Here is a 23,365-nt window from a genome sequence, read left to right as displayed (position 1 = left end):
CGTATGCTAACACATGTATATGGAATCTAAGAAAAAAAATGTCATGAAGAGACTAGGGGTAGGATGGGAATAAAACACAGACCTACTAGAGCATGGACTTGAGGATATGGGGAGGGGGAAGGGTAAGCTGTGACGAAGTGAGAGAGTGGCATGGACATATATACACTACCAAACGTAGGGTGGATAGCTAGTGGGAAGCAGCCGCATAGCACAGGGAGATCAGCTCGGTGCTTTGTGACCACCTAGAGGGGTGGGATAGGGAGGGTGGGAGGGAGGGAGACGCAAGAGGGCAGAGATATGGGAACATATGTATATGTATAACTGATCCACTTTGTTGTAAAGCAGAAACTAACACACCATTGTAAAGCAATTATACTCCAATAAAAAAAATAAAAAATAAAAAAAATAAACCCTCCCCCCCAAAAAATGATGAATTTTTTTTCCTAAATAAAGATTTTTATTAGAATTATATCACAACTGTTTTCTGGGTTGAAGAATGGTAAAGAAAGCGGTATACTTTCTTTTTTTAAATTTTATATTGGAGTATAGTTGATCAACAATATTGTGTTTGTTTCAGGTGTACAGCAAAGTGATTATACATAAACATGTATCTATTCTTTTTCAAATTCTTTTCCCATCTAGGTTATTTATTACAGAATATTTGAGCAGAATTCCCTGTGCTATACACAAGGTATATATACCTTGCTGGTCATCTATCTTAAAGCATGGCAGTGTGTACATGTCGATCCTGAACTCCCTAACTATTCCTCTCCCCACCCTTCCCCGCCTCGGTAACCAGAAGTTCGTTTTCTAAATCTGTGAATCTGTTTCTGTTTTGTAAATAAGTTCATTTGTATCATTTTTTTAAAAAATTCTACACATAAGTGATATCACATATTTGTCTTTGACTGACTTCACTTAGTATGATGCAATTTTGATATGTAGTAATGATTGCTTATAGTTTTTAATAATGTTAATATAATATGAAATTGTTGTGTATACTTAAGAAAAAGCAGCTTATAGGTCATCATTTTACTTGCAGTCTTTGCAAAGTTAAAGTGAGAGTCAAGCAGGACTGCCTGTATCTAGTCTTAGGTGGGTTATTAGGCATATTTTTATCAAACAGTATATAGAAAGCACTAGTCTGTTAGCTTCTAGAGTTTAATCACACTGTGTCAAGAGAAAACATTACATTATTTTTCCACACATATGCCTATCACTTATCTCAGGTAGGAAATTAGCTCTCAGTAAAGTCTGGACACTACTGCTCAGATATGAGTAGTGAGGGAACAGAGAAGATGAAACAGCTCCTGTAACCTCAGCATAATCCAGAGGTTAGTAATGGTTTCAGGCAAATAAATCTCTTTAGTTTACCTGCCACAGAGAGATAGTAAATGCCTAAAATGAGATGATTATATGGCTAAAGGCGTCAAAGGAAGATTATACAAGAGGCACACTTTGTATTGTTCCCAATCAGGTTTGCTTTCCTATCAGCAGTGCGCAAACCCTGGTTTCTCTTACTGTACCATGCAGCAGTGCAAGAGGTATTAGGTTCAAATGCATTTAAAGAACAGGGCACCAGTGTATTTTGTCCTAGATCTACCAGTGACCAGCCTTGTGATCTTTGACCAATTATTTTACTTCACTAGGTGTCAGGCTGTTCTCCCCAGTCCCCATCCCCAAATAAAGGGCCCTTTATAATGGTCAGTTTGAAAGCTTACACTTCTCGAAGTAGTGGCATGGTCAATGAGCTAAAAGGGGGCAGAGAAGTCAGGACTGAGTAAGACTTAGGACAGTACTAACGTTCACATCTATGACTACTCCTGGCCGTTAATGTCCCCCATAACTTGCACCTCATTCACTCTGGAACTTCCATGGGTGTGTTTTCTAGCAGGTGATCCTCGTCCTCTGTGGATTCTGTATCTGCAAATTTGCCTACTTGCTAAAATTGTCTTGTGACTTCAGAACTCAGTACGCTCAGCATTTTCGTAGTCATTCCTTGACATGCGCAGAACAGCCAAAAAGTTGAGCCTCCCAAGGCACACATTCCCAGCTGGGGTCCAGCAAGGAGATGCCCTGCCTTCCTGTCTCAGCTCTGGTGCTGTCAACAAGTGTCCTTTTCACAGTCTGTTTCGTGCCGTGTGTTTTCGCATTTTGGTGTTTGCTGGTGGTCTCTCTGTTGACGATCCCTCACAGCCCTGCCCCAGCACCGGGTGGAAGTGCTGTCTAGGGTGCGTAAGCCGTAGGGCTGCGATGTGCCTTACAGAGAAAATATGTGCGTTAGATGAGCTCCTTTGGGGTGTTATAGTGCTGCTGGCATGAGTTCAAAATTAAATAAGTCATCTTTAAACAGATACGCACATAAAACAAGATGACGTGTTGATTAGTTGACAAAAGTATTGTGACCAGAGGCTCACAAGAACCTAATCCTGTATTTCCCCTGGGAACAATGGTTCAGTATTTGTTAATTCAGTGTTCATGGGACATTACAGAACAGAACCACGGTGAATAATGAGAAGTGACTGTATTCTTGTGTTTTGGCCATTAAACAAAAAACGCCATTAAACCAGGACTATTTTAATACAGTAATTTCTTTTTATCAGATTTATAGGTCTTCAACATTTCAGGATTCTTGGCTTCAGAAGTTGTTTTTTTTTTAAATATTTATTTATGTATTTGGCTGTGCTGGGTCTTAGTTGCAGCATGCAGGATCTTTAGTTGCGGCATGTGGGATCTAGTTCCCTGACCAGGGATCAAACCCGGGGCCCCTGCAGTGGGAGTGTGGAATCTTAGCCACTGGACCACCAGGGAAGTCCCCAGAAGTTTTGTTTTTAAGGAAGAACATCTTTATATTTTTCATTCCTGAAATATTTGTTATGTGATAATCCATTTTAGTACCGTAATTTCACCCAGGAAATATCTGAATCTTTCATATTATATTTTATATTTATATTTAACATATAATACTAAGTGACTTTTAAGCCAAATGCTTTTGAAAAAGAAAAAGTTTACAAATGAAGTTTTCATTACATATAAAATGTATTATACATGCCTATGCATACATGTTCTATTAAGAAACATTGTAAATGTAACCCAAATGGGACCTAAACATATATTTATATGAATTTTATCAATGTCAGGAAACTGTGTTGAATTTTAAAGGATAAAAATGTCCCCTGTTGTTTAAAAATCATAACCACAATTTAAAGGCAAAAGTAGTACTCAGTAGATGTATCCTGTAGGATAGGGTGTTGAATTGAACAAGTGGGTAGGTAGAATTCAATGACTGGACTCCAGAATCAGAAATTACACAAGATCATCTTTAAAGTCCTGTTACATCTTGGGATTTTATGATGTATTGTTATTTAATTTTTCAAGGGTGTTTGTCTCATCTAACTGGAAGCATTCAGAATCCGTGGGTTTAGCATGAAGCAGAATTGTTCAACCTCAGCATTGTCGGCGTTTGTAAACAAGCTAGATGATTCTTTCTTGTGGGAGCTGGGGAGGCAGCAACTAGATGACAGCAGCACATACACATGCCCGGTTGTGACAACCAAAAATGTCTCCAGACATTGACAGCCATCGCCTGAGGCGGGGAGGGGGACAGTGTAACTGCAAGTTGAGAACCGCTGGCACGAATAGTTGGTTGACAGTATTTCAATAGATGAACAAATTTTTATAAAATTTTGGTCATACTATTCTTTTTTTTTTAACATCTTTATTGGAGTATGATTGCTTTACAATGGTGTGTTAGTTTCTGCTGTATAACAAAGTGAATCAGCTCTCCAGACACGTCATACTATTCTAAAACTAAGCAGAAAGACTGTTTCTTTTTGTAATCTGTGAGTAAAACATAAGGAATGTATAATTAGGTATGACGCTTACCGTCTCATTATTAAGTGACATGGAAAACTGTATATTTAAAACTATATTGCTTCATGTTAAGCAAGAAATGCCAACATACAGAATTCTAAATAGGGAAGTAAATATATATGGACATAGGAGAGACGGCTTATTGAAAGTTCTCATAATATAGTTCTAAATGTAAAATCTAATTGGAAATTGACTGCACCACATTAATTTATAGTTACAGTTCATAAAAACACATGCTGGGTGTCCACCTAAGGAAGCATTTTTCATTGGAAGATGGCAACCAGGTGTGCTCCATTTCCTCTGTGGGCAGGAGACTTAAACTGAAAGAAAAGAAGGACTTAACCATGTGCAACATGGAGCATTTCCCCAAAGTAAGAAAGTTGGTCAGTAACCCCACGCCTGCAACAGTGGTTCAACAGCACAGCCTCTTTGTAGGTAGCCAGCTGTATAGCCTCTACAACTAAAGTAAACAATAGAAGAGCAAAAAAATACACTTCTCTGACCTCCCTCCAATTTCTGGTTCTTTAGGTGGCATATGACCAAACCAAAAATTCTTCCTACTAAAGATTCAGAGCATTGTATAGCGTTGCTTGGTTCAACAATAATCCCTTCTCTTAATGCTTAAAACCAAATGGACTTAACAGGTTCAAACGCGAAGAAGTAGGGCTGTCAAAGAGCAGGTTTCCATGACAACCACCTCCTGCCAGTCCTAACTAGCTCCAAGGTTATGGCATCCAAGCCGGCATCCCCTCACTATGCAAAGATACAGTCCCCAGCTAATGGTGGAAATACCAATTTCTCACTTATTCCAGGACGGAGCAAACAGTCTTATTCCATATGTTTATCTGGCAGTCAGTTTTATATAGATTCACCTTGCTTTCATAAAGCTTGTTATATTCAAATACATTAATTTTCTTTAAGTGTGTTGGGGAAAATAATTTGCCCTGCAAAAGATTTTTCACTTTGGGAAAGGATTTGCCACAAGATTTCCTTAAATAACATGATTCCCCAGCATACTTAAATATGACTAACACACTAAGTTTCAGGACTATATGTATGGAGTAAAATGACCCTTACCTGTGTATATTTCAAGCATGGATTTTTGCTGTTTCTTTTCATGTTTGGCATGTATATTTTACGGGCACACTTGTTGGGAGAATATGAGGCTTGTATTCCCCAGATTTACGAACAATCTCTGGCAGTAAGAGAGCAGAGTGGCACTATAAAAACAATGCAATCTGGGACCAGGTGGGACCATCTTCCCCAGCGACTTGTGTACGGTGAGTGGCAGGTTGGTGACACATCCTTCCAGTGACATTCAGTGCCTTAGTCCTACAATATTCTGCTAATAAAGGGCACACCCGTGGCCTGGAAAAGGTAATATGACTTCTAAACAGCTACTTCACGTTGAAAGAATCTGGCTTCATTTCAATAGAACAAAGTACTATTTTCAATGAGTACAATTCCTCCAATACTTTCTTACTCGTAAGTGAAAGAAATTGGAATGAGTCATCAAAAAGAAGAAAACAACAGTTTGAGGGTTGAACTAGTTAAAACAATCGTATGTACCACCATAAGTACATTTGAACTTAGTTAAATTGTTCAGTTGCAATATTTTTAAAAATTAGATAAAATGAATTACATAGATCTTTCTACAAAGAATGGATGTTGAGTTGTGAGAGCAGCTTCAACCAGGTAACGTTATTCTCATGGTGAAGAGTGCATGTGTGACGGGGCTGCCTTACCTCCTATGGAGATGATGGCGTCGAAGCCCTGATCCCTAAAGGGGAGATTAAGGTTGTCACATACCATGACTTCACATCCTCTACTCCGGGCAATCTCTACCAATGGCGCACAGTAGTCACAGCCCAGGGTATGTACCTGGCTGTTCACTTTAAGATACTTTCCAGTTCCACAACCTGTAAGAGAAAAACCTGTGTTACACGCTGTCCTTAATGGAAAGTGGAACATTATCGGTTACTTTGTCTTATCACAGGGAATAGAAATAACTTGATACAGGCAAACCTCGGAGATGCTGCGGTTCCCATTCCAGACCATTGCAAGAAAGCGAATGTTACAATGAAGTGAGTCACATTACTCTTTTGGCTTCTCAGTGCATTTAAAAGTTACATTTACACTATACTGTGGTCTGTTCAGTGTCCAACGGCATTATGTCTACAAAAACAATGTACACACCTTAATTTTAAAACAGTGTATTGCTAAAAAATGTTAAACATCATCTGAGCCTGCAGCAAGTCATAATGTTTTTGCTGGTGGAGGGTTTGAAATACTGTGAGAATTACCAAAATGTGACACAGAGACACGAAGTGAGCAAATGGTGTTGGAAAAATAGCACCAATAGACTGGCTCAGTGCAGGGTTGCCACAAACCTCTAGTTGGTACAAAACACAATAAAGTATCTGGGAAGTGCAATAAAATGAGGTCTGCCTGTATTAAATAACCAAGACAGAACACAACATGGATTGAAGGTACACCAAAAACAAAAAGAAAAGCCTTCAGAGAGCACATACATGTTTTTATATAGGAGATAAGAGGAAACGAAAATGGGAAAAAGAAATATTATTTATTGAATATTTAATGAGGTCATGTCCATAGGGCTTTCTTAACAGGATAGCACAATCAAGAAATGTCAGCTGGCCTCCAGCAGAGAATAATAGTTCCCTAGTATCCTAGTGACAAGGTCCAGTCTCTTTACAAAAGTTACCTTCACACACATATTTCATTATGTTTAGGTCTACATGTTCTGGGCATTTATTCTTGTGTTATCTTGCCAAACCTTCATCACTTGCTGGCTATGTAAAACAGACTACTGTCAACAACTTTTCAATGGGTATAGATAAAATAACTTACACAATAAAACAGGCCTTTCAAAAATTTAAAATTTGAATTTGAATGAAAAAAGGATTTCAGCATCTTTTTATCCAATCTGTTGTCAGTGCTAGGTTTTAAATGATCTCTATTAACTCTGAATACAACTCTGACAAAGAACTATTTTTTCTTAAATAGACCATTTAAAAAAAAAATATTTATTTGTTTATTTGGCTGCACCAGGTCTTGGTTGTGGCACGCGGGATCTTTAGATGCGGCATGCAGGATCTAGTTCCCTGACCAGGGATCAAACCTGGGCCTCCTGCATTGGGAGCTCGGAGTCTTAACCACCGGACCACCAGGGAAGTCCCTTAAATAGACCATTTTTGACATTTACGTTCTGGTGGCAGAGACCCAAGTAATTCAAGAGTTACACAGCCCAAAGATTTAGATCAGTCAGATCTCACAGATATTATGGTGAAGAAGGTAGTAACTTAAAGGAATAATCATCTTGAAACAGGCTTCTGTGATCTAGTACCTAGTATTTTATTCTAGCACAGACATATCTTCTATTTCTTTTTTTCAGAAATATTTAAAGATGTCATTAGAGTTGATATCCCTACCTGATGGCATTAGCTCTAAATTTTTTTGCCTGAAAAATATCTACCACTATTCAAAGATGATTAGTTTGCTGCTTTTGAAATACATCGCAACACTCTTTGATAACTCCTCCTTAATAGGTGCTATTCAAAATTATGAGACACTAGAAGCATAATTAAGATTCATTGATGCCAGCTAAGACAGTGGAGAGCTTGTGAATAAAAAATAAGATTTCCAGCTTCATTATTTCAATGTAAATGATTGAGGTCTTGGAAATATTTTAGATCTCATAGCCACTGTTCCTAAGAATGCTTTTGCAAAAAAGGATCCAATATTTGAGGGCAATCATGGGGAAAATATAATTCACAAAGTATTTTAAAATTGAAATCCTGAACATTTCAAAGACAATGCTTATATTTTAAGAAAAATAACCCTGTAAATTTTTTTGCTGTTTTGAACTGGCTCAGGGGATACATTTAGAGAAATGAAAGGGAAAATTACTTCAAAGATACTAATAAAAACAGGTTCATAGAACATTGGAGCTAGAGGGACGTGTTCAGAGAGCATCTGGTAACAATGAGGAAACTGAGGTCTTTTCAGATCTCATCATCTCCTGAAACGTTTCCAGTGCCCCTGACACCTTTGATATTCTGTATTTGTTTCTCTCTTTTTTTTTAATTTGCAGCCATGCCGCGAGGCCTGTGGGATCTTAATTCCCCGACCAGGGATTGAACCCGGGGCCATGGCAGTGAAAGCACCGAGTCCTAACCACTGGACTGCCAGGGAAGTCTCCTGTATTCATTTCTAATGGTATTCATTTTTAAGGATAGTAATGGAACTCCTGAATATGATGCAATTATCCATTTTCTAAGTGCAGACACTGAGGTGCTAGAGAGGGTAGATTTTATCCTAATGAGGAAATCAAGAATACTGCCAAGCCTAGTCACCCCATTATCTTAAACATGCAAGAAGTAAATCAGAACATTTTTGATACTGCAGCTCCTGTACACAACAGTCATGCTCCTTTACAAAATCTCAATTAATGATAACCTTCTGTAGTACTGCAGAGATACAACAGCAAGTGTCTGCATGCTTCCGTTCCCCTCTATTTTGTATTCTGCACCTCACTACAGCTAAGGAAGAAAACTGATAATTGCCTCAATTCAACAAGATATTTTGGCCCATGGTGGGCGAGTATTTGCTAGAAATAATTAATCTGAATGTTCCCTCTGAAGTTTGCAGAAAGAACTACATTTTATAAATTAAGAGTTTTTTGCTAAGACCTTATCTGAAAGAGAATTCTCTTTTCCTATGGGAAAAGGAAGAATATAGCCTATTTATTTCTCCTTTAATGTACATCTTTTGAAGTCAGAGATGAGGCAATATGTTTTATTCTGCAGGCCTGGTGCCTGCCACTTAGTAGGAGCTCTAAATTTTTATTGACTCAGAGAAGGAATGGTAATTAGAGAATAACTTAGCAAATGAAGTCTGACCACAGAATATGGGAATAAATAATTGAGAGTTAAAATAATTTTAATTATTAAAAAATTAATTTTAGTTATGTATACAAAAATAAAAATTTCAATACTATTAGGATAGTTGTCTCTGATGTCAGGTAAAAAGGTCACCTTGCTCAAAAAAGAATCTAGTTCTAGTCTTTATTCTGCTTCCTAAACTAATCCAAGTAAAGCCCTCAAACCACAGAACACCCTCCATGTATCATCTTTTTTTTTTAATGTTACAGTCCATTTTTATTCATAATTTATTAGTTTAATACTTTCTTGAATTGAGAGAAATATGGGTTTTATATATATAGGGATAAGGTTATAATAAAATGGTTTGGTTAACCAAATGTGGTTCAGTTTTATTTTATTTTTTTTAAATTTATTTATTTATTTTTGGCTGTGTTGGATCTTCGTTTCTGTGCGAGGGCTTTCTCCAGTTGCGGCGAGCGGGGGCCACTCTTCATCACGGTGCACGGGCTCTCGCGGCCTCTCTTGTTGCGGAGCACAGGCTCCAGACGCGCAGGCTCAGTAGTTGCGGCTCACGGGCCCAGTTGCTCCGCGGCATGTGGGATCCTCCCAGACCAGGGATCGAACCCGTGTCCCCTGCATTGGCAGGCAGATTCTCAACCACTGCGCCACCAGGGAAGCCCCTTTTATTTTATTAAAAAAAAATTTTTGGAGTATAGCTGATTTACAATGTTGTGTTACTTTCTGCTGTACAGCAAAGTGAATTAGTTATACGTATACATCGTATACATATATCCACTCTTTTTTTTTTTAGATTCTTTTCCCATATGGGCCATTACAGAGTATTGAGTAGAGTTCTCTGTGTTGTATAACAGGGTCTTATTATTTATCTATTTTATATATAGTAATGTGTATATGTCAGTCCCAAACTCCCCGTTTATCCCTGGCATGCACCATCTTCTAATGACCTTAATTTACTAGCCCATTTCAGGAAAAGGTATTGCCTTAATTGCAAAGATCACAGGATTTCCTGAGGGTACTTTGCATTTCTGCTGTCTTTGAATCATCAAAGCTCTTTATATTTAAAGTACAGTTCCTGCTCACTTCATTCCTGATATCTGCCCTGAAGAGTTAGGTTCCATCAGGAGCCATTATCACACACCTCAGCAGATCAGCTGGGAGTGGGGTGATGTGCTTAGTAAAATTTAGCCAATAAAAAAATCGCACCACTAAAATAGCTGAACGGCTAGATAATTCCTGTATGGGCAGCTAGAACCCTATTACCTCTGCATGTTTATTACCTATGCAAAGTTTTATTAGTCATTAATTATAAATTGCTAATCTAATAACAAGTCAAATTAAACTGTTGATTATTTTACCTAAGTGGAAAACCTAGAAAGAAAAAAATTTCCTTTTGGAGATAGTCGTATTGTTCTACTTCCTTTTTTTTCTACTAATCCCTTTGGGCTTCTTTCTTTCCTTTTCATTGATTTCTTCTTAATTTCAATTTTATTTTAAAACTTGTCTTTCACTGTATAATCAAAATATTCTTATTTACTTATTGAATGGTAAAAAGTGTAAATAGTACAAAAATCAAAAGATACAAATGGGTAAAATAACATTTACTAGATATAATTATTGATTTGCACAGCAGTACTTAAAGAATATTATTTGTGCCATAATTTGTAGTAGCAAAATGTAGCAAACAACATACATATCTGTTGGTATGGTGTTATTAGCATAGAAGGCTATGCAGCTTTTAATAGTTAGCAGCTCTATGAGAACAAACATGGAGTGATCTCAATATATTAAAAGGAACAAGAGCTAGGTGTATAGCAGTTTGTATAACATACTAATTTGTGTGATTGAAAAAGGGAAATCCACCCATGCACACACTTATATGCACAAATATGCTTATAATTATGTGAAATACCTCAAGAAGATTATACAAGAAGCTAAGAGCGTGGTGCCTCTGATGTGGGTTACTTGGTGCTGGAAGACTGGGATGAGAGAATATTTTTCACTGTGCATTTTTTTGTACCTTGTTGTTAAGCCATTTAAATGGATTACCTATCAAAACTATTTTAAGCAATTTGTATTCTCCCCATTTTTGAACTGTTTGTTCATATGGTTTCATCATTTTGCAGGGGGGTTGTTGGTCTTTTTCATACTAACTTTGAAGAAGGCTCCATAGAGTAAGAAAATTGTCTATTTTTCTGTCAGATATATTGCAGATATTTTTACCTAGTTTGTTTTTGGTTTTTTACTTCATTTATATATTTGTCTAGAAATTTGCCTTGTGGAACCTTTTAAATTGTATGTTGTCAAAAATACCAATGCAGTTAATCCTCATTACTCACAGACTCTGTATCTGCCTCTTCACCTAATTGCTAAAATTTATTTGCAGTGCCCAAGTCTGTACTGGCAGCGCATGTGTGTAAAGCTTTAAACAGAAACACACATGAAACAAGGTTAGGTATTGATCAGTTCACAAAAATATTGTGACCACAGGCTCCTAGGAACCTAATCCAGTATTTCCCCTAGGGCAATAACTCAGTATTCACTAATTCAGGGTTCACGGAAACTTTATAGAACGTAACTACTGTGGATAATGACAATCAACTGTATTTTATTTTATGACTTCTCCCTTTTTTTGTATCATGCATTGAGAGGCCTTTTGCTTTTGAGAATATTTTTAAAAATTATACAGTCATCATCTAGTCCTTTAATGAATTCATTTTCCTATACTTAAATCTTTGCTCCATTTGGAATTTTTGGTGTAAGGTATGAGAAAGTAGCATATATATTCTGTTGTCCCCAAACCTTTTCCTCCCAATTGATTTAAGATTCTGGTACTTTGCTTATATTATGAGTGGTAAGAGTTCCAAACTCACTGCATTTTATGAAACCAGATTTTTTTTTAAGTTGACATGATAGAGATGTTTTTAAAGACTCTCCACTTCTACATGACATGTACCCCTTCCCCAGATTCTACACTGCTTGCACCATCTTTAACAAGCCAAAAGCCCTGGGCACGTCTGTTTCTCTTACCAAATTTAGAGTGAATGTGAAATTAGATGGAACTTGTAACTGTAGACTTACTATTCTTACGGTGCCGTATGCATGTAATTGCTAGAAAGCAGTTTTAAGTGGGCATGCTTCAAATAGGAATCCTACCATGTCTTAAAACTTAATCTTAGATCTCCTGGGCTGTGATTTACCACTTCTGGATTCCAAAAGATACTGAGCCAAAGTCCTCCAAGCAAATCATTGTTTGCTTGATTATGAAGATATGATCTAATTAAAGATATGCTCTAATAATAAGACCCCCAAGGAATAGTTAAGGGAGAGGATCCATGAGATTCATAAGAGGTTATAGGACCTCTTCTATAATCTCACAATTCTGGCTCTTCTGTAGAAGGCGTGAGAGCTACTCAGCGTGAGCCACCAAAACACTGTATTCACTAATGTGAATGTCTCTAAGTTTATTATTTTTTAAAATCATTCAGTGTTTTTTAAAGTATTTTTTAAATTAATTAATTTATTTATTTTTTGGCTGTGTTGGGTCTTCGTTGCTGCGTGAGGGCTTTCTCTAGTTGCGGCGAGCGGGGGCTGCTCTTCTTTGTGGCGCGCAGGCTTCTCATCGCGGTGGCTTCTCTTGTTGCAGAGCACGGGCTCTAGGCGTGCGGGCTTCAGTTCTTGTGGCACGTGGGCTCAGTAGTTGTGGCTCGCGGGCTCTCGCGCGCAGGCTCAGTAGCTGTGGCGCACGGGCTTAGTTGCTCCGCGGCATGTGGGACTTCCCGGACCAGGGCTCGAACCTGTGTCTCCTGCACTGGCAGGCGGATTCTTAACCACTGCACCACCAGGGAAGTCCACTCTGAATTTAAAATGGTCAATTTCACAAGCGGCCATTTCAATCCTGATTTATTCAAGCAACGTCAGGTTGATTTTTGTGGGAGGATGTGCACGAAGGCTCTGAAAAAATTGCCACTGTCTATATGTAGATTTTAGGGGCTTTTCTACTTTCTGGCTTGACTGTACGAATTTCTGCTATAAAGTGAATATTCCAAGTGCTGACATGCCAAGGACACAATTTCAGACTTCTGGTTAGAATAGAAATGAAAAATGAATCTGAAAAGGAAAGGCATGATGGAATATATTTCAGATTACGTGGCACCGCCCCGGGTTACCTATGTCAGCGATGAGGCTGCCAGGCTTCTGGTCCTGGAGGAACTGGCGGACACGAGGCCAGGCTTTGCTCTGCAAGTCGCTGAAGTAAGGAGCGGTGCTCTCATACACATCGTGCACGTGCTGCTTCTCCAGCTGGGCAGCTGCATGATCCATCCTGGGGAAAACAGGGCCACGCCAAGGAATGCAGTTCAGAGCAGAGATGGCTGATGGGGATGCAGATTTCCTAAAATTGGGAACTTACAACTGCCAAGATTGTGCTGCTTTTATACTTTTTTTTTTTTCTGTCCATGCCACTCAGCATGTGGGATCTTAGTTCCCTGACCAGGGATCAGACCCACAGCCCCTGCACTGGAAGCACGGAGCCTTAACCACTGGACCACCAGGGAAGTCCCTGTTTTTATACTTTCTTATAAGCTGCAAAGAACACAGCCTTCACTGGAACCTCACCAGAGTTGTCAAAAGGCTAGCAAATGCATCCTTCTTACCTGCATATCTTCAGAAAACAGTCATTTGGGAATGAGCTAATTATAGTATGTTTCTCTGAAAGATCAGTTCTTAATTTTGGAAGCATACACAAAGGTCTTAGCAAAGGTTCACTTTGGATAAAATCGTTCTATTGGATGCTATATAGATTTTAAAATTTCATAGCACGTCGCTCAGCACTCCAATCCAATCACAAAGCCCGATTGATTCTACCTTTTTAATTTTGTTGGATTCCAACCATTTCTCTATATCCTACTGATTCTGTTTTAGAAAAGGTCCTCATTTCTTGCCTGAATTGCTTCAACAGGCTGTAAACAGTTTTTTTGTTTGTTTGTTTGCCCTTCAATCCCTTTCCTTCAGTTATGCCACAATTGTTTTTCTACAACATAAGTCTTACTGTGTTGCTTCCTTATCTTAGACTTCTTCAAAGGCATTTTATAGCTTGTCTGATCAAGTTCAGGTATTTCAGGGGGCATACAAGGCTCTTTTTGATCCGGCCTCCATTTTCCTCTTAAAGCCATTTCTCACCGCCCTTCCCCAGCATCAGATGCACCTGTAATACTCAGTGATCGTGGCTTCTCAGGCATGACACAGCCTGTGTCACCCAGGGGTTGGATGGGTGCTGTGCGTTACCAGGCGAACTCCTGTTCATCCTTGTCATAGGCATCGCCTCCTCCAGGAAGACTTCCCTGACTTCCATGCAGGATAAGGGCAATCAGAAAGGAGTGGGCAAAGTGCCACAAGAGCAGCTCTTAGACGCCTCTGCTTATTTGGGGTTTGATCATTTAATTATTGTCTTGTGGCATGTGAGTGAGGAGTAGTATCCCAGGGAAGGGCTCAGAATGTGGCTTTTTACCAATCAATATGAAAGTATTTTTAATCTCTGAAGAACCCATTTGACCCTACTCGTGCATACCAGCTAGCTCAGTCCTGCCCCTTGTACTCCTGTTGCATCCCGTGCAACCTCTACAGATTACCAAGGGCTGTAACAGTCTGTTAGATATTTTTCTCTAGCGCTGGCTGGAAGATCCTAGGTAACGAGGACTTATCTTACTTAACGCTGAATCCTAAGTAGTTACCACACAGCAGACCTTCAAAAAATGAACAAACAAGCAAACAAACAACCAGAATGGACTCTGAGTACAGAGGGTAACATTGGCTTTGGTAGAAGAGAGTAACCTGGAGAGTGTGGGAAGAGAGGGGACCCTACACCCACAAGCTTGTAGACGGGAATGTGGTAAGAGAAGGCATTGTCCTTGCACAGCCTCTGTGTTCCCTCCATATGCCCACCCCCTCACTACTCCCACTCTAGGAAGTAAGAAGCACTTGGGTAAGATGGCATCTGATTAGTTACTCCACTGTAAAGTGCCTACCCCTCCGCCACCCCTCCCCGGCATTCTATTTAAGAAATATGAGAGATACTTTGAGACCATGTAAATATCCTATTTCTCATCATCCCACTCACCACTTTTAGCATCCAATCCATTGATGCCTCTTTCTAATTGAAGTATAGTTGGTTTAAAATATTGTATTAGCTTCAGGTGTACAACATAGTGATTCAATATTTTTATAGATTATACTCTATTTAAAGTTATTACAAAATAATGACTGTATTTCCCTGTGCTGTACAATGTAAACGTGTTGCTTATCTATTTTATACGTAGTAGTTTATATCTCTTAATTCCATAACCCTCTTTTGCCCCTCCCCTTCCCCCACTGGTAACCACTAGTTTGTTCTCTATGTCTGTGAGTCTGTTTCTGTTTTGTTACGTACATTCATTTGTTTTATTTTTAGATTCCACATGTAAGTGAAATCATATGGTGTTTGTCTTTCTCTTTCTGACTTACGTCACTAAGCATAATATTCTCTAGGTGCATCCAGGTTGCCGCAAATGGCAGAATTTCATTCTTTTTTTATGGCTGAGTAATACTATCACCAAATGATAATATTCTAATTCCATCATTCCCTCAACTGTGAGGAAGAGCTTTTCAGGATTTACTCTTAAAACAAACTAGCAGTAGGTTATCCCTAATTACTACGGACCTGCCCACAGTCCCTGCAAAAAACCTGGCAAGCTCCTGACAGAGTACAAATCTCATTTGTGATGTCTGACAAAACTTCCACCCAAACTGAAACAGCTTATATTGCACCCTCAACTAGAATTTACAAAGTAAACATATGGCTGGCTATAACTGCCTACACATGAGAAAAACCCAAACACTGAGTGCTTTTCTCTTTAATCAAAATCTCAGTAGACTTAAGTCTGTTTAAAACTTTCCCCCCTCAAGGAATCAATCAGGCAATACAGTCTTGAGAACCGTAAAACAAATAAATTTTAATACTTTATTTCACTTGCCAATGTTAAGTGGCGATCAACATAAACTCGATTCCCCTCCATCTGGCTCCAACTACGAGCTCAGAATCTGTAGTATCTGAACAGCACCCCGTGGAGACCTTTCTCTAAGTCTTGCCCCCAAGTTGCCCTCCTTCTACTATAAACAAGTAACCTCAAAGAGCTATTATAAAGTGTGTGAACAATATAAATCCATTTTGTTTATTTTACACTTAAGATTATATTCTGCAGAATATATAGCTGACCATGAAATTGATTTGTAGAGTTGGGGCCATCCAATAGGACATTTTCAACAGTCTGTGGATTTAAATTTCCTGCAGTATACACATATGCAAATTCCTTGTGAATCCGGTAATATGACTAAGCTAGTAAGACTGGTACTAAAGTAGTAACATAGGGTTCAAGCTGAAGCTAGGAAGGTAGGGTTTGGTTTAGCCAGGCTTCTTAATCTGTGTGCTGACAAATTCCAGGCCTTGGAGCTGATGCCTTGTTGGTGAGTCATGAAAGAAGAGAAAGTAATTTGAAAGGGACAGAGAAGTCATAGAATGTAATTCACCAAAAACTTGAACTCTTTTGGACTTTATTCTAAGTGCAATGGAAAGTGGTTCCTTGGAAAGCGGAAAAGAGGAGAGAAAGTGATAGGAAGTTAATAGGAGAGGTCAGTGGCTTGGTGTGTTTCCCATGGAGAGAGGAGCAAAGAGAGAAACACCAGCATTCTTGCTTCTAGCAACAGGGTGGTCAGTAACAGGTCACAGATGTTTGGTTTTCCTGTTCTGGGCATGTAACTAGGATAACACTTGTCTACCCAGCTTGATTCAGGCAAAGCCATGGGACCTGCTTTGACCATTACATGTGATCAGAAAAGATGTGAATCACTTCTGGGCAGAAGCTTTACGAGCCAGTGTGTGTCTCTGCGATCCTGGAAGCATCAGCCCAGGTCCCTGAGTGACTCCTCTTTATGGATGGACAGTGTGCATGTTTTAAGCCAAAAATAAGGGAACAAACAGCTCATCATAAAGGATGTTGATTATCTATCTAGATAATGAAAAAGTAAAAACTATCAATCATATTCTGTTAGAAGATAGCTTGTTACTATGTGAGTTTGTCCTGTTTTTTCTTTATAAATACTAATACTTTTTACTGTAGATAGAACAAAATTGGAAGAAAACAGAATACAGTTCTATATCCCACTTTTTTAAACTTAATTTAATATTGTGAGCCAAGGAAGGAAAGGAGAGAGGCAGGGAGAACGTACACTAATATCTGTGGACCTGAAAGCGTGAAGGCATCAAGGTATTGCTGGAAGCGGTTTCTGTCAACGTGTGTGTGTGTGTGTGTGTGTATTTAACAGTAAGACAATAGTTTGAAAAAGAAGAGAATCTGTCAAAGGGAGTAGTGAAAAGTAATTTTGGAGATCTAAGATTCGAGGGAATACTTAATCTCTCCCCAAGCCTGAGCCCAAGCATTTATGACCATTATTTACAATCCCAGACATTTCAGAGATTAAATACTTTTAAAAATTTCTGCTTACTCACTCTTCCTTTGAGGAACTGCACCTCTCTTTGGACTTCGAGTGATGCTGGAGCCTGCCAGTCACGTAGGACAGGGGTGGACACATGACCTAATCTAGGACAATCATTCTCTCTCCCCTGGGAAACTGACAAGAGGTAGTTGAAGTCAGATCACTGAAGGAAGTATCCTCCAGTTTCTCCTAAGTCTTACCTTTCCTGAGGTTTGGTTTACAGCTCTTCTATTCTATCAGCTACTTAGTATACTCCCAACAAATCCCTCCTCTTGTTTGTTTTGATGTTTGCAGGCAAAGCACTTTATTTCAGACTTGAATGCATCTTCATGATCACCACATGGACGTCAGGGGGTGTCACAGTGGAAGAGATGTGCTGTGGCCACCAGAGTCCCAAGAGGACTTGCCACACATAGATGAAAGGACTCTTGTTGGAGCCCTCTGGCAACAGAACATAGTGGGACGCAATGTCCTATTGGAACCAATGCTAGACTAAGAGAAGATCAGAGCTGTTGTCATAGTGCTGCCATCTTTGCCACCTCTCCGTCTTTCTTTTCTGTACTGCCACAGCCTAGTATCTGAGCTGTTCTTACAGCTTTCTAGTTGGTCTCTCTGTCCCCCTTGCCTTCCTTCCACTCCTCACACCTGTCACCTCTAATATATCCATAATGCTGAGAGGTTGCAGTACTCCTTTTCAATCAATATTCACTTGCTGGAGACACCATACACTCCTATAGTAAAAGGCAACTGCAAAGACCACATTGCATATGTGCTATTCTTAGCCTGATGGCTGTAACTTGTAATTTCCATCCATGAACCCAAGAAAAGCAGTTTAGAATCTCTAGTTCATGCCGATGCTGGATAATTTTCCTATAATGTGCATTTGATAATCTCCCCTCTCTGTTGAAAACCCTTCAGGAGACCTCTATGAGATGAAGCTTGTACTCCTCCATCTGGCATTCAAAAGCCTCCATGACCTGGTCCCAGTCTAGCTTTCCATCCATGTCCTATAACTGCCACAGCTCAAATTCTCAGCTCTACCCAAAGAACTCTACTCACCTTTCCCTGAGTGGGCCTTGTTTATAGCTCATCATTCAGGTCTTTGCTGAAGCCAGGAGGCTGTTCTTTCTCATCTGAAATGCTTCCCTTCCAAAATCTTACCTTCGAAGTCTAGCTCAGCCTCTTTCTCCTCTATAAAGACTTTAAGGATAGCTATCCATAAAAATAATAATTTCTCTCAGTATTTCTATATACTGCATATTTATTATCGCTATCACTCTTAGAGCATTTCTCCTGATACTATCTTGAACTCTCAACTTTGTATATGTTCCCAACTAGATTAGAAGCTCCTGGAGGGCAGAACTGAAATTTGATCTTTCTTTTATATATATCATAGTGCCTTCACTCAATAATTAACTGTAGAACTAATGAATCAGTGATCTGTTTCCTTAGCTCCCTATGCCAGACAACAGTGCTTTACTCCAGATAAACTGGTCCTCAAATATTCGGTCATAAATCATTAATCCCCGGGTAGGAGTCAAGAGGCACTCAGGAAGCAGGGCTAAGACTGAGCTTTCCCGGTTGTGTTTTGTGTTTCATAATTTCCTTCCCTTGCAGAGGCCTGTTTCCGTTTTTCGGTTCGCGGGCCTTTCACTGTTGTGGCCTCTCCCGTTGCGGAGCACAGGCTCCAGACACGCAGGCTCAGCGGCCATGGCTCACGGGCCCAGCCGCTCCGCGGCATGTGGGATCCTCCCAGACCGGGGCACGAACCCGTGTCCCCTGCATCGGCAGGCGGACTCTCAACCACTGCGCCACCAGGGAAGCCCAATAGTCACATTTTTATAACTAAAAACAAATATAAATAACTGTAAATTGTTCTCTTGTTATAAATGCCACAGAAGATACAATATTTTTAAAAAGAGAATAGAACTGCTTTAAATCTCAAAGATAGATTCAAACTATAATTCTAAAATGAAAATACAAATTGGTCTGGACAGTTCAAAGACTTTACTTACATTATAAAAAGACTTCATTATAAAATACATAGGTTTTTTTAAAACCTGTTAATATATGATACTTCAAATGTAACACCTACATATTATTTTCAAGTACAAACTATACCGCAACCTTTTGAATGATAAAAACTATCATTTCACAATATGCTTAAGTGCTAGAAACAAATTTTGTTCTCTAATAAAACACTAAATACATTCTTGTAATTTTAACTCACCCTGGACAACTATTTTCAAATTCTTTTTTCCACCTAGTGCAAAAATAAACTCCAGCTTACCTTATATCACATTGTCATAAATTTTAAATTAAAGGAATTGGAAGTAATTAGGTTTCCCGAATATGCTCAGATTATGTGAATTGCTGTGATAGCTGAAAGCTACTAACCTGAGTCATCTTGTGATTACAGAAAATTACTTCTTGTCTTTGTGATTCATGGCAGTTTCCACCCTCAGAGAGTGATAGTTGTTGTTCATAATTTTCTCAGAGTAGTAGGAGTGGAATCAAATAGCGAGGCCCTTCACACAACGAACCACTCTGTATGAGCCTTTGAAGGGAATACAGGACCTATTAGGAAAAAAACAAATACTAAAGTTCATTTTACATAATAAAAATATTGAACCAGCTACAGCCCAGGTTGACCTCTTGCCATATGCATAAATTACCCAGAGAAGAAGGGATTAGAAAGAACTGTTAATATATGAAACACGCCAGAACTATAAGAGTAGTTTCTGAATCAATTCCTCAGCTTTCTGTAAAACATACAGTACTTGCTCCCGAAATTAAATTGGATGATTTCATCTCGTTCCTCAAAAAGTTACAAGCACTGAGAGTCAACTTTGAATCCAGTGGTTTAATTAAATGTAACTATTTAAGAGATATGACTAAACGTTATTAAGTCATTCCAGTACAATTTAACTGTTCAATATTTGCTCATATTATCAGCTATTTCCATGTCACTTTGACAAGTATTCCTAGTTATTCTTCGTTGTTCACATTTATTTTTTTCTTTTTTTCATAATAGAGCAGGTCTGTCATGAAGCTCATCAAAAGACTCCGAGTTACTTTAAAAACAAAAAAAAAAAAGGACCTTGTATGACAGAAAGCGCTTTGTAATAGAGAGGTCTTAGGATGTAAAGTGAGGTCTGAAGAGATGTCTGGTGCGGTAGGAAAAGCCCATCCTGTAACACCTGGGGACCTGATTCCTCACCTGTAAATGAGGCACATGGACTTTAATCTCAATCATGGTTCACAACCATTTTCCTCGGTCTTCACATCCTTCGTGTGTGCACCTCAGTGCCACGAACCGTACCCCTTTATTACACACAGTGATTCTCGGGATGGTCCCCGAACTTCCCCGAGCTCCCCATCCACCCCACTCTTGGTCCCTCTTTGAGAAGCACTGATTTGGGTGTGCTTTGGAAAGCTTCTCTCTGGTCTTCAGAATATGCGTATACATTTTAACGTGTTATCTCTCAGTCATATGCAGGTATACGATCTGTACCACTGAGAGCCACGAAGCTTGGCTTTTTAGGAAGAACATTTAGGAAGAGTCTTGAAAGAGCCACTAGCCAAAAGATCTCATCTTTCCTTCTGCAATTTTAGAGCCTGCCTTAATCATAAAGGAGATGATGTTGTCGTCTGAGCCTCCATGCTAGCGGCAAAGCTAAAGGCTGTCCCCTGGGATTCACCCTTCCTGCCGTGACCTAGGGGCTGCTTTGTCACCAGCCACCCTGGCTGTCTAAGCACCTTTCCTTCAGGCGTTAGTGCCCAAATGCATTCACCCTCTCAGATATGCCACTGAGGACAGAGTGTTCCAAGCCTTAGTCACAAAGTGTAGCGAATGAAAAGAATTTCAGGTAGTGCAGCAGGCATGTGTGAGCTACTCGGGTGAAAGCAGGGGTGGGGAACTTTTCTTCTATATCCCCGAATAATAGCCCCCAAACACCTATAAAGATAATTGACTTTCTATAAGTTTACTAAATTATGATCCAAATTTGCCTCTCTTGAAAACGAATCATGTTATCTTTTCCAAGAAGTTGCTGGGCAAAGACAAAATAGGGTAGTATCTATCTTTAAAAAAATTGAATTCAAATGAGTCCTTTTACTTTATCAGCCATACATCTCTGGAGTATTTAGTATTAAAAAATGCATTCCTTCTCCCTTTCTCCTTGAATAAATGGGAAACTGTCCTTGAGGGCAAAGGTGACTCAAACCTTCTGAAATTTTGAGGTTAACCATGTGTGTATATTTTCCTGGGAAGAGGGTCAGCACCTCAAACTATGGCTCAGGGGCAACGTCAGTTTTGGGGTAAAAATCTGTGTTAAATTAAAAATACACATTCATTCACTCAGTAAATATTATTTAAGCCTCTGTTATATAAATATAAGGCACTAGGGATAAAGGTTTTTTTAAGTCCCCCAATTTAGGAATCCAAAATTTAATACGGGAAATATGCAAAGAAATAGAAAATTAAAATATGGTAGAACCTTTACTGTTGGTATGGATACATCCCGAGAGCTTCTGAGCTTCTGAATCCCCAAGCTACTTATGCCTTGCCTTATTTTATCTACTGATCTATAGATAGACTGATCGATAGATAGAAAGATTAACAGATAAAATAAACCTATTACAAATTACTACCTCATGGACCTTTGGGCCATCACAAGTATTTAAGACCACAAATGCCAAGAGCCCACATCTGGTATGATGAATGTTGTGATCCAGGTGTGCGCAGGTGCTATAGGAGCACGTAGGGGAGGCAGCTCATCCAGCCTGGCGGTGGGGGGGGGAGGGGTGGCGGGTGGTGCGTGTGAATGCTCCCTTGAGAGACGGACAACCAAGTTGGAGCTCCGAAGACAGTAGGGGTAAGTCGGGTCAAGTGGGAGTGGATGATTCTAGCCATAGGAAACAGCATATACAAAAAAAAAAAGAAATGAGACTAATTATAATCTTTGATGAACTTCAAGTAACTTAACAATAATAGCAAGACACACATACATGTACACACAACATATATTATTTACTACCATCCAGGGCCTGTTATAAGCATTTAACATATATTAACTCATTCAATCTACCCAATAACTATATGAAACAGGAACTATCTTGTCCCCATTTTATAGACAAGAAAACTGAGAACATAAGTGACTTTCCAAGGTCACATAGCAGAGCCAGGATTTGAAACCAGAAGGTTAGATTCCAGAGTTCACACTCTTACCTAGACAGTCGACAGGGAGGGAGGGAGGAAGGACAGGTGATGCTGTAAGAGTACAGAGGAGTCAGACCACATAGGACCTCGTTTAGCTTTCTAAGGAGTTAGATTTTATCCTGGACATAATGGCGAGCCATAGAATTATGTCAATGAGAGAAATGACAAAATCTGAGCTGGTTTCCAGAAATCTATGGCAAGAGCGTAGACTAGTATTTCCTGGACAGGCTCACAGAGAAAGAACCTAGTTAAGTACTTTAGACAAAGAATGATATTCAGGATGCTTAGGAGGGGGAAATACAAGAGCTATTAAGGAGACAGCATCACATTAATAGGACTTGGTGACTGATGAAGAGTTAAGGCAAAGAACACACTGAAGAGGAAGCAGTGATACTGATAAGGCTGATCCTGTAAGATCTACCACCTCCATCCTGAAATAGAGGGAGAGAGAGAGCGAGAATGAAAGGCAAACAAAAGGAAACGTTGGTAATGACCATATATAAACTGTGAGAAACGCTTCCTTTGGAATGCATGTGAATACAGCTAGAGAAGGTTACTTAAGATGTGTGCATCTACAGGAAAGAGGCTATAAGAGGGACTAGGGGTTGTAACAGAATTGCCATAGTGATCAGTAACACATTATATTTTATCGTATGGCCTGGGCTGTTTGTATATATTCCTTATGTTCTGTAATTGGCGGCAACATTTTCCAGATAGGGACAGCGGATCTCATGATCGCTGCATCCTTGTTGAGTATTGCAATTTACACAGCACTCAATCGGTGTCTGTGGTAAAAATATGTGAAGAAAGGCAGAGAAGA

The 23,365-nt window shown here is 39.3% G+C and overlaps 1 protein-coding gene and 1 long non-coding RNA gene across 2 annotated transcripts in view; one reads left to right on the top strand and one right to left on the bottom strand.

Moving 5' to 3' along the window:
- Positions 1-13,142, bottom strand: part of TRMT9B (tRNA methyltransferase 9B (putative)) — a 16,010-nt gene extending 2,868 nt beyond the window's left edge. The window contains exons 1-2 of the mRNA XM_007101494.2: positions 12,965-13,142; positions 5,619-5,792 (exon numbers count right to left, since the gene is read on the bottom strand). Coding sequence (XP_007101556.1) covers positions 5,619-5,792; positions 12,965-13,118 — 328 coding nt within the window. The 5' untranslated portion in view covers positions 13,119-13,142. The remainder of the gene's footprint in view (positions 1-5,618; positions 5,793-12,964) is intronic.
- LOC114484573 (uncharacterized) overlaps positions 1-23,365 on the top strand; it is an 81,191-nt gene that overhangs the window by 39,024 nt on the left and 18,802 nt on the right. The gene's annotated exons all lie outside the window — the stretch shown is intronic.

This window comes from Physeter macrocephalus, chromosome 20 (genome assembly GCF_002837175.3).
Source record: "Physeter macrocephalus isolate SW-GA chromosome 20, ASM283717v5, whole genome shotgun sequence".
NCBI lineage: Eukaryota > Metazoa > Chordata > Mammalia > Artiodactyla > Physeteridae > Physeter > Physeter macrocephalus.
Note: the sequence above shows the minus strand (reverse complement) of the source record. Positions and strands in the feature narration are given on the sequence as shown.